Genomic DNA, 11142 nt, shown 5'->3' on the forward strand with positions numbered 1-11142 from the left:
GAAATACTGATATTATCTCTTGCTTTTCTCTAAGCACAGATCATGCAGTCTATATATTTAGTACTCCAACCGTCCAGAAATACTTGTCGAAGAAATGGATAGTGATTATTGTAAGCTCTATGAGAGCATCGGTTTTGATTACTGTATATATGTATACATATAGGCATACACTTTGAAGTCTATGGACATATAGTTGTGGTTATCTTAAGCTTTAATTTTTCACTAATATTCTTGTTTTGAAACTTATACCTAGATTATTATTATTATTACCGCTATAGGTATACCTATGCTTGCCCCACATACAAGCACATAGAGCATACAACAATTGTTTTTTTTTTACTCGCGGGCGGGTGCCCCTGGTGGCTATAGCCGTGCGCTTGCAACAATTGTTTTTATTTTTCTGAACCAAGAACAATCGTTCTACAATGAATACAACAATTGTTATCTAAGCTAAGTGGATATACGTACCGAGTACTGCCAGCCTGAACCAAATACAGAGGGCAAGCACGTATTTAGGTTGAGCTTCAACATCAAACAAACACCCACTGCCACTCTAAGCCTCTACCAGCCATCATGTTCCACAGCATCTGATACGCATCGTCGATCGATAGCCGGGCACGCAGAATCGCACGCAGAACTCGTGCTCCTTAATTAGCTTCTTTTAGCTTGAAACAAGTGATCCTCGTGATGGCCAGTGACCACATTGCCCACAATCTATCCATCAAATGGGTGGGACAACAGGAACCTTTTGAAAGCTAGTACCAACTTTCCACATTGCCTGTTCGGGCTCCAAAACATCGGCGGTGGCGATCGCAAACATCTCGATCGTAACACTCCAATTCCAATTTCAATGCGCTAATCGACCAGCGACACGAGGAGTCGGGGAATTTGACCAGGAGGAGCAACATTCTGCTGAAGGGAATTTGATGTTGCATGTTATTCCACACGCAGTCAAAGATGCAACAATGCAGGCTGCATGCAGCAAAATGCCCGGTCGGATGCATGCTGTCACGAACGAATAACAATGCATGGCCTCATCGCAAGACATATTCTACGCAGTCAGCAGCAGCCGGCTGAGGAAGAAGAAGACCTCGCATATCGCTGTCAGTTGGCGACTTTACTGGTCACAATATAGCAGCGGGATAGTGGTGTCACGGAGAATAGCAGCGGAAGATCTTTCTTAAGGGAAATGGAAGATGTTTCCATGAGGATGTCTCCACTTACTGACCCTAGCATTTGCCACACACACACAAAAAAACGAATTTTGAAGCCATAGTGGCCAGTTTACCTATTTATGTGTTAAGTAAGCTGGAGGGGTCTGTCTACGAATTAGTCAATCAAATGAGAAAATATTATTTCTTGTTCATACGGATCTAAGAAAATCTTCACTGCCTTCTATTCCCTTCATCTGGGTGCACAAGGCGTGCACGTATTTCTAGGTCGCAAATTTAACTAACCAAATGTTTATTACATGTGGCAAAAAATATACGTTTAGAAACTTCATCCATAGATGAATCTACTCATATGATTTTGATGCCATATAACACATCTTTTGTTAGTCAAATCGGCCGTCTAGAAGCACGCGCATGCCCTATACATACGGACGAAGGTAGTAGTATTGTTTTGGTCTAATACAAAATGATTTAGAACTTGTTCTCATAGTTCAAAAAGTGGGGATTTGCACACATATCAATGTTGGATTGATGGCTCTGAGACATATGTCGAGAAATAGACAATTCTCAAGCACAAAGAATTAGCAAAACCGAAGACGGCAAGAGTTGCATGTTTAATACGAGGAAAAACGAGCAAAAATCATGATCACAACTCATCTAAAGATATGATACCACCCTAACATGCCAACAACGCAATGCTGAGAACATACATCTACCGGGGCACCAACAAACATGATCATCTCATCACTCGTCGTCTCTCAAGATTCATAGATTTCATCCTCACAAAAGAAGAAAACCATACGCACCGAACACTGCCATAGACACACAACAACCATGTTGCTCCCAACCAAATAGTGAGTCGACGAGAGGACAAGGAGAATACTGATTTTCAGGGACGGGCCTCGTAGGAGATATTACCAAGAGCTTGCCACTGACAAAGCCCATTGCAATAATTGGAGAACACCACCCACCAAACCACTCATTGCAATTCATTGCCACTGCCATATGTGTCCTGTGACATCGGAGCTTCGTTTCGCCCCCAATGAGTGGGGTGCCCAGAGAGAACCAAATGAAGTCGAATAATCGACGTAGAAGGTTGTAATGCAACCTAGCCCCACTAACATCAGTTTCTCTGCCACCCGAGTTGCAATGCCAATGGATCTAGGAAACTAATCTGTCCTCCATATGGTCAAGCCACCAGCCATCGGTTACATTGGCTCCAAGACAATTTCCCACGAAGGGGATGGTGCATGAAGCACCACCATCGTCCCATCAAAGAACATTTCGACCAAGGATTTCTGTTAGCTTGGGCCTTGAGGAAAGAAAGGAAAACAACATCACGACGGTGTTTCCCAAGGAATTTAAGGGCGCCCGGGAACCTTGTTGTTAAATGTTTCGACCTAAGTCTCATAACACGACTGTTTTTGCTTTACCGAAATCTACCTTGGGATCCCCAACCCATCGACTTGTAGCCCACCGGTGTCCTACAAGCTGCATCCGCCAAACTACATCTCGTGACATGAGTCTTCGAGAAGTTTTGCCATGAGTCCAAAAATAAATTCAATGCACACCATGAGAACAAATAAGGAAAAATGCATTGGTAGATTGTATGTACCAAGTTCAAATTTGGTGTGAACAATTCGCAGTTCTATATCTTTGGACGAAAATTTGATTTCAATTTTTTGTGGCATGATAGAGGTATATTGTGCACGTGTCATCACTTTGATCTCTATGTCGGCCAACATTATGCTCGTGGTTGTTCTAATCTAACTCACAAAAATACAAAATAATTTTGCTCAAACTGAAGATCAGAACAACCAACCGCACATATCTCATTACCAAGGTGTGGCATAATGTCACATTCCTTATTGATAAGTAGCAACGCATCCTTGCAAAGGCACTTTACTTAAGAGTCTACAAGTACAAACACAGGTACTTTATTCCAACTCGTCTAGCTAAGTACCGTGTGATGCGGCTATCATGTGTGTACGTATTAGTAAGCACGCAGACATAAGTACCGGCAAAGCTCGAGCTTAACTTACTGCCTTCGAGCTGGGCCATGGCTGATCAACCAGCTAGATAGATCAGACATAAACCTTCCAGTACATTTATTCCAACTTCTCTAGATATCTTTATCACAGTATCAGGTACCGGTGAGCTCAAGCATTGCCGTCGGCTGGGCTGAGGATCATTGCTGGTCGATCAGTTTGACACATCAGGTGAACCTCCTCCCACCGGTGCCCGTGGGACGCTGGCAGTTGAAGTACACAGCAGCGACGGGCTTGCCGAGGTTGAAGCGGCGCGCGAAGCTGCGCGAGTTGAAGCTCTGGCGTGCCTGCGGCGCGAACACCGTCCCCCGCCCCAGCTGCTGGTACAGAACCAGCACCATGCGGTGGATGCCCATGGTAGGGCTTGGGCTCTCGTATGGCACGATCTCTTTTCCTGCCAGTTCATCAAAGAGTAAGGGAATTCAGATAGGTTAAGCGTGCGCTTTCCCAGGAAAATGGAATAAATAGCATGTGCTTTTGTGGTTTTTACTGCATTTGTGTCCTTTCTTGGTATCATTAATTTGTACTATTTTGCAGTAAGGTGGGATATGTGGAAAATAGCAACTATAAAGCGGTTCAAGGGCGTGCATGCATGTATTATTTTGTTCACTGATTGAAGCTACTATTGAAGTACATGCCAGATTTTCTCTTCCTACCCTAATTAACACGGGCGAGTTGGTAGTTGGTTACTTATAATCACAGAAAATGGACGTCAAGTACGTAAGGTCTATCATAAAATGTTGTATTATTTGAGCATTAAAATGGCAGTTGCTATATGGCAACATTATGTGTTTTGCCATGTAGAAAAACCAATGTATGCTAATTTGGCAAAGTCGCATGGTACTAAATATACATATGTGTAAAACAATATTGACGAGTAATTAAGTACTGAAAAAATGAACAACATGACAAAGACCTCTCAAATTATTTGCAGAGAATATATTTTTCAGAAGCATTTCGCAAGTACCTTATGCAACCATTGCAACATTGCACTAGTTGATGTGAAATGTCTAACCGTGTTTGATAAATATTTTGCAATAATTAAGAAACCATTTCCTTGCATCATACTTTTTTTACAAATATGATCACAAAGCAATACAATTCATACATCCTAAAGATGAAATCATTAAATTTATGTGTTAATAATAAACATATGAACTCACTTTTAGTTAATCCACATACTTATTTTGATTTAACATCGTCTTATACACACTATACAGATCTACTGCTTTGTTAACTAAGGTGTATCGCATATTAAGATATTAAGTGAAAAACATATATCAAAATATACAATATCTCAGTTTAATCACTAAGTATAAGCTTAGGCGTGACTATGGAACATCACCTGAGATACTAGCTAGTACCTAACATGAACCGTTTGGCAAGAAGTTTGAATGAAAACCTGAGCATTAGGAAAACTAATTTTGATGTACTCACCAAAGCTATCGTTTGTTGATGATGGGACATCAGTCACCATCCTGCACATACCCAAAGTAAAATAAAATTAGAGCAGTCCATCAACATATAGTTGTGGCCCAACAAAAACGTGCATGCGGTAAAATATGACAAAACATGTAAGAGTAATGGCTTACCAGTGCAGGTACTCCCTCAGGGTTGGGTTGCTGGGATTAGGCGCATCAGGATCCACCATAACCTGTTTGATTTACAATTACACAAGCACATGGTCAACATGTTAGGGGATAAAAATTACACAAGCACATGGTCAACATGGGCTACCAACAAACAAGTTCAAGCAACATGCAACAGCGAGCTTGTTTGGTGAAGCCATTAGTCTCCCAAGCTCTCTCAAGTTCACACCATGGCCATACACGTATGGCCTACCATCAATGGAGTACTCTTACGGGTTCAAAGTGGTAGGCTTACTAGAGTATAGGCCACACGGAAATCATCACCGCCTATCTCAACGCTGGGTTTCAGAGAGACTGCTGGTGAGCGAAACTCCATGCCATTGAACACAGGCCTCCCATCATACATCACAGTTAGAGGCACCGAGCTAACAAATGGGTCTAGAACATCTCCAACTATCTGTGCCCTTGTCAAGGAGTCATTCGCCATAATATTTTGGAGTCTCAGAGCAAGTGTATACACTATCAAACTACAAAAGCTTGAGAAATTACATGGGTTTGGGGACTATTTATAGTCTTTGAGAGAGCTCTAAGATGACAGACACACACATGCACGTGTGATTCGCGTTCTAATAATTAGAATATCACTATGTCGATCTACTTTCCACAAGGTGCCCTTCTACTTGTTAGCATTTTAGACATTATTCCTTCGTCTTGCTAATGTTCTCAGCGCCATCTCTCCTTCTCACGATAAGAGCATATGTAACAAATGTTTGGGAATCGCATATATCCTTTCCATATCAGTTATATGGAATTATATATCTTTTGTTCTTCTATGCATCAAATTCCACGAGGAAGATCTCTACTTCTGACTTTACATGGTATCATTGGCAATTGGCGATATATTACTTGGCTAGCTCGGTGTCGATCAGGCCCCAGTGCTTGATATAGTACTTCTACGCAAGTTACGATCTTCTGTTTGGTTCTTTACAGCGAACAATCAGTGTTATATATATATATATATATATATATATATATATTATTGAGTGCTGTTATACTCATTAAATTTAACTCTGACAGGGAGTAGACATGTACAAGTGGAAAAAACATATGTGGTGTTTAGGCCTTTCAATTTGTTGCTTTTTATCTATGCATGTTCAATATTGCTTTCGGTAAAAATATTGCTTTTATCTATGCCTTTTCTCTAAAAATATTGCTTTCGGTAGTAGTGTTTGTCAGTATATCATTTTCTTCTTAACTGTATACTCACGCATGCACCCATAAATCCACATTTGTAAAAAAAATAGTTCATTAATTTGATGGATCTAACATACAGCTATGAAGAGTGATAATGCTTAACATGTACAAATAGAGAATCACTACTGTTGAGAACATATTCCAGCACGAGGTTTGTGCCCATGAGCTCATGCACCTTTGGATGTGGCATGTGCAGCTGATGCTTCGATGCCTTCTTCGAACAGCTCTTCAGTTTGTCCCACAAAACTAAAAAATATGGCAATATTAACTGATATAGACGGCAACCCGGAGGAAGGAAGTATTCCATTCTCTAAGAAAGCAACGAATGGCTATGGTACATGAAAACTCCTGCATATGGAAAAAAAATGTGACCACCTGAGTCATTTAAAAATCGCCGGCATAATTCAACATGTTTGTTTTCTACCGGTCCGATACATATGGCAATAAACTTACGCAAACTTCTGCATCCATACAAATTATAACATCAAATGCATTCTTCTTCTTCTTTTTGGCAGGGACAATGAAATGTATTCGTGGTTTTCAATCATGAAAACATAATTTTATTTCAAATAGAAAAAAACATTTGCATTTCTTAGAGAAATCTAATACAAGATCATTCTTAAAGGCTTCTGCGCAAAGTAAGTTCTAATACAACATTACTTTTTTCGTGAAAATGCCAAAAGCCATATGTTAAGTAGCACATGCCCTTGGAAAATACCCTTACAAAAAATAAAAAATACGTCTAAATCATTGGGGCGTAAAAATAATTTGTTCCTCCTGCATCCACCGACCGAGCACCATCAGCAAAACTCGTTGCCACCTCCGGGCCTAGCAAACATGTCAGGAGCTTGTAAAAGCAATGGCCGAGAAGTTGTTGATGTAGATCAGAAGACGCCACCGGCCGGCCATGATCAACGTAGCAAATCATTGCCCTGTAGAAGAAAACATCAAAGAGGGCATGTAGAACGCCCCAGATCCGGCCAGACGGAGTCGTGGAACAAAAATCTCACACGCGCGCTGACGAGGCCGAGGTTGGCCAACCTTTATCAGTCGGAACTGGACCCGAAGAACTAAAACGCACAACCATGTTGTCCGCTCTGCAGGACGGCGCCGCCGAGACTTCATCGAACACTTCCGCCACCACCGCCGGAAGGGCCAAATTCGTGAAGACCTATATGTCTGTACAATCTCATCACTGGATCCGATGGCACACGGCATGTCAGGACCAAAGAAGAAGCCGAAGGAACCATTTTTGAACACTGCAAAACCACCATCGCTGGAAAGGGCGAATCGCTGGAAAAGCGGAGACCTACCTAATGCCCCAAGGTGGAGGAAACTACGAATCCATAGGTTGATCGAGCCTCCTCGCGCACCCTCACCAGCAAAGCCGACGGAGAAGGAGGAGGCTGGCAATCTACCGATGGAGGGGTATGATGGCGTGGAGGAACCCTGGATGTCTTTGGGGCTGGGGGTTGCGTCCTCAACATTGACCTAATACTACAACATTAGTACTACTTTCTCTATCCAGAAATACTTGTCGGAAAAATAGATGTATCTAGACATATTGTAGTTCTCGATAAATCCATTTCTATCCATTTTCGCGACAAGTAATTTTGGATACCAGTACACTACTCATGATTGCAGAATTGCATTTATGCTTTTGCATTTATGACGGAAGTTAGTTTTCTGAGGCCAATGATTGAAATCGACGGGACCTCATCCGAAAGAACCTTCTCTCCATGATCGGCTCTTTTCGCTCACCTTTCTTGCCTTGTTTGGACCCTATACCTTATCTGCCAACGTGTTCTCAGTTACGATAGGGACGGTTCTAGGTAGATCGATCGTTGGCTCGTTGCACCTTGCAAACCTTAGCTCTTGATTCATCTATTAATTAAAATCTTAGTTGTGTGCAATTGCATCGCATAATCAAAGACTGGTAGAACTTTTTTAAATTGTTTATTATAGATGAAGACTAAGAGACCATAACAAAGCTACAAACTGCCACTGATCACTGCCCTAGCTCGCACGTATTCCGGCGTTTTGACCAGAATCGGCTGCTACCGTGGCTGCTGCCACTCCTATTCTCCCAGCAAACGGCCATGCTAACCTTTTAATTGCACTCTACTTTCTTTTTTGCGGTTGTTATATAGAACATGGTGGCTTTGCGTGCAATTTTTTGTCCAGCTATGCAGATCGCCGTCGTGCCTGATTGAATCATGCCAGGCTAAACACTCTAGATATGAACTTTCACATGGGCGAAATCATTAACCTTGAACATGGGAGCTGATGGCTTCAGGGCGGATTGTACAAACAATCAAAAATTCTAGCCATCTACACCAAGACAATTGTAGTCCTAGAGCTCTACTCCGTCTCCATGCATCCCCTCCCCCCTCCTTTGTCTTCGACATCTCACAGCAATGGATACACCACCTTGATTGGTTCCAGCTGGACAACAAAATTCCATGTTTTTCTTACTCTTAAAATATTCATGTTGAGTTGCATTATCCACCTTTTTCGTTGCGTTATCCGCCTTTTTCGTCGTATTGCCTCTCGTCTCCATGATAACTCTCCTTGGGGTAGAAGTACTATATATCACTGGATGATTTGTTGTGCCGGTGGTGTAGAGGCCAAAAGCAATTCAGAAGTTAGGCAGACTGTATGAAACACTTCTTATGAATTGCTTGTAAAGTACAATCTTGGTTTATGACACGACAACCCACAACATGAACTTATAATTGCCAATTACTAGACTAGGACCAAAAAACTCACAAACAGAGGTTACAACTCTTCGATCATGACAAGTGTTGGGTCGTGCTGACTATACACCTAAACACCACCTTAGCGTCGAACGTTCTCTGGGTTCCCATATTCGTTTTTTGGGCTCCCATATCCGTCTTCTAGGGTTTCATATTCGAGCTAGGAGGAATGCATCAGAGCCGAGGTTAGGAAAAAGGTTGCTGGAACTTTATGTTGGCCAGAAGTTATTTCTTTTCCCCAGGAAGAAGAAATTTGCTACTTTGGCTCATCAGTTGGTAAGTCTGTCTATGAAGTTCAATGCCTTTTCCTGATTCACATCTTCTTCGGCTTTTGCTACGGTCTGTTCGTCGAAGATAATGACCCTCAAACTATTGTCAGTTCGGACCTTGAAGGTGAGGAAGTACCTGGTCTGCAACTTGTGAGCTATGGTGAAGCTAGCCCACCCTTGATCAATGGAAAGTCTCCCATTAAAATCCCGGTGCTTGACCTTCCCGCTGCAGCCCGTGTCTGTCCTTGGAACGATTTCATGTGGGACGGTCCTCATGTCCTCACGGAAGGAATTGAAGATCGAAAGCAAATCGAACTTAGGTGCTATAAGCACCTTGCAGAAATGGGTTGGACCTATGTCTACATTGAAGTGGCCAACATTCGCTAGCCTCTCCCCCGGTGCTTATCGGAGCTGTTGGCTTCTCCTGAAAGCTTCCTTGCTTGTGGTATACTACGGAGACCTATGTAAATGTGTGGTGGCCATCTTCAAGACCACCCCCGAGTGATTCGAGGCTCATTCTGTCGGGTGGTAGGTGCGACATATGCCAACGGGTGGCTTATCATTGTGGGAGCCAGTAAGACATCGCCGGTGCCTGGAAACGGGATAAGGCGAAGACATGCACGCCGGCGGATCTTACCCAGCTTCGGGGCTCTCCGGGGAGATAACACCCCTACTACTGCTCTGCGGGGTCTCCGCATGCTCACTAGATGAATCAAGTAGCTACACAACGCTCCTTGAGCTATTTGGGGGGAGGAGGAAGAAGGGCACGGCTAGCCTGCTTCTTCTCCTTGTGTGGTGTCTAGAACTAGCAGGGGGTTCAACCCTTTGCATGGGTGCCCCGGGGGGTTTAAATAGGCCTACCCCCTGGGGGTACAATGGTAATCCGACTGCGCGCGGGGCCCAGCCGTCTGTGACTGCGCTCGCCGGCTCCTGCGCCGGCTGCTGGGGCCCGCCGACTGGCGGGTCCCGCCGGCTGCCGGCCCCTTGGTCGACAGGCAGGCCCCACTGTCCAGGGCCTGGTCGGCGGCTGGTTACTGTGGCTTCATCTTGTTGATGTGAGCTTCATCGTGGTAAGCGTGGCTAAAGTACCGCCGCCTGTCAGGCGATCGCTGTAGCCTTATCGCGTCTTGTCTCCTTAATGGGGCGTCTTCTTCGAGGGAGGCGGCAAGCCGGCTGCGGGGAGCCGGCTCTGTCTTGGGCCGACTGGTTGGAGGCGTGGCCGCCTTCGGGCGTCTCTCTGCTCAAAGGGGCCCACCGCCTGTGGGCCACGCTTGGCGGCCTGTCGTGGGTGATGTCAGGGTCAATATGGCAACAGTGCCGCGCCGGACGGGTCATGCCTACCCCGTACGGCGCACTGTGCCAGGCGTGCTCCGGGACTCGGGGGTGGCAGGCTTTTCTGTAGCCACGCCCCGTCGCACTGCCGTTAGGTGGGTGCAAACTTTTGTGGGTACGGTCTGGACCGCTTTATGGGAAGCCGGCTTCTTGGAGTCGGCCTTCTCATGGCCGGCTTCTTGGAGTCGGCCTTCTCATGAGGGCTAAAGTCGGACCGCCTTCCGAGAACCGGCCTGGGTGGCAGCCAGCGCGGGGAAGGCGGCCCCATGTATTTGACTCTTGAGAGCCAGGCGGGCTCGTAAATTTTTTCAGAAGGGCCAGGGGAAGCCGGCTAGGCTACCCATGGCTATTTACTCCGACAGTAGTCCCCGAAGCTGATCGAGCTCCGAGGCGAGCAGGGGGACGAGAAGCTTGGTCAGCTTCCCATCCTGAAGAGGCGGCTTTGCGGGCGTATGCCGACTTCAGAGAGCCCCGCGTCTTACAGGCGGGAGGAGGGGGGACCTGCGTGCTGACTACGGGCCCCCCCGCGGCCACGTGGCAGCGAGATCCTGCGAGCGCACACGCGCGACGGGACGCCGCCGCAGGCCCGGGCCCGCCACTCGCGAGCCTTGGTCCGGGCGCGGATCTTCCGTGGCCCACAGGGGCCGCTCGCCTTCTCGAGGCAGTTTTGTTTCGCCGTTAAGGCTCAATAATCGCGGGACGTGGGGAGTGGGCACGATCGG

General features: G+C 45.2%; 1 protein-coding gene across 1 annotated transcript; it reads right to left on the bottom strand.

The window, feature by feature from the left end:
• Positions 1-2977: 2977 nt before the first annotated feature.
• Positions 2978-5358, bottom strand: LOC125535891 (protein RICE FLOWERING LOCUS T 1-like). Its single transcript, XM_048698955.1, has 4 exons — positions 5105-5358; positions 4813-4874; positions 4658-4698; positions 2978-3614 (listed from the first exon to the last, which is right to left on the bottom strand). Exons 1-4 carry the CDS (start codon positions 5294-5296, stop codon positions 3388-3390), a joined length of 522 nt encoding a protein of 173 aa, XP_048554912.1. The 5' UTR covers positions 5297-5358; the 3' UTR covers positions 2978-3387.
• Between the last annotated feature and the right edge of the window lie 5784 nt (positions 5359-11142).

The sequence above is a fragment of the Triticum urartu genome, chromosome 2 (assembly GCF_003073215.2).
Source record: "Triticum urartu cultivar G1812 chromosome 2, Tu2.1, whole genome shotgun sequence".
Taxonomy (NCBI): Eukaryota; Viridiplantae; Streptophyta; class Magnoliopsida; order Poales; family Poaceae; genus Triticum; species Triticum urartu.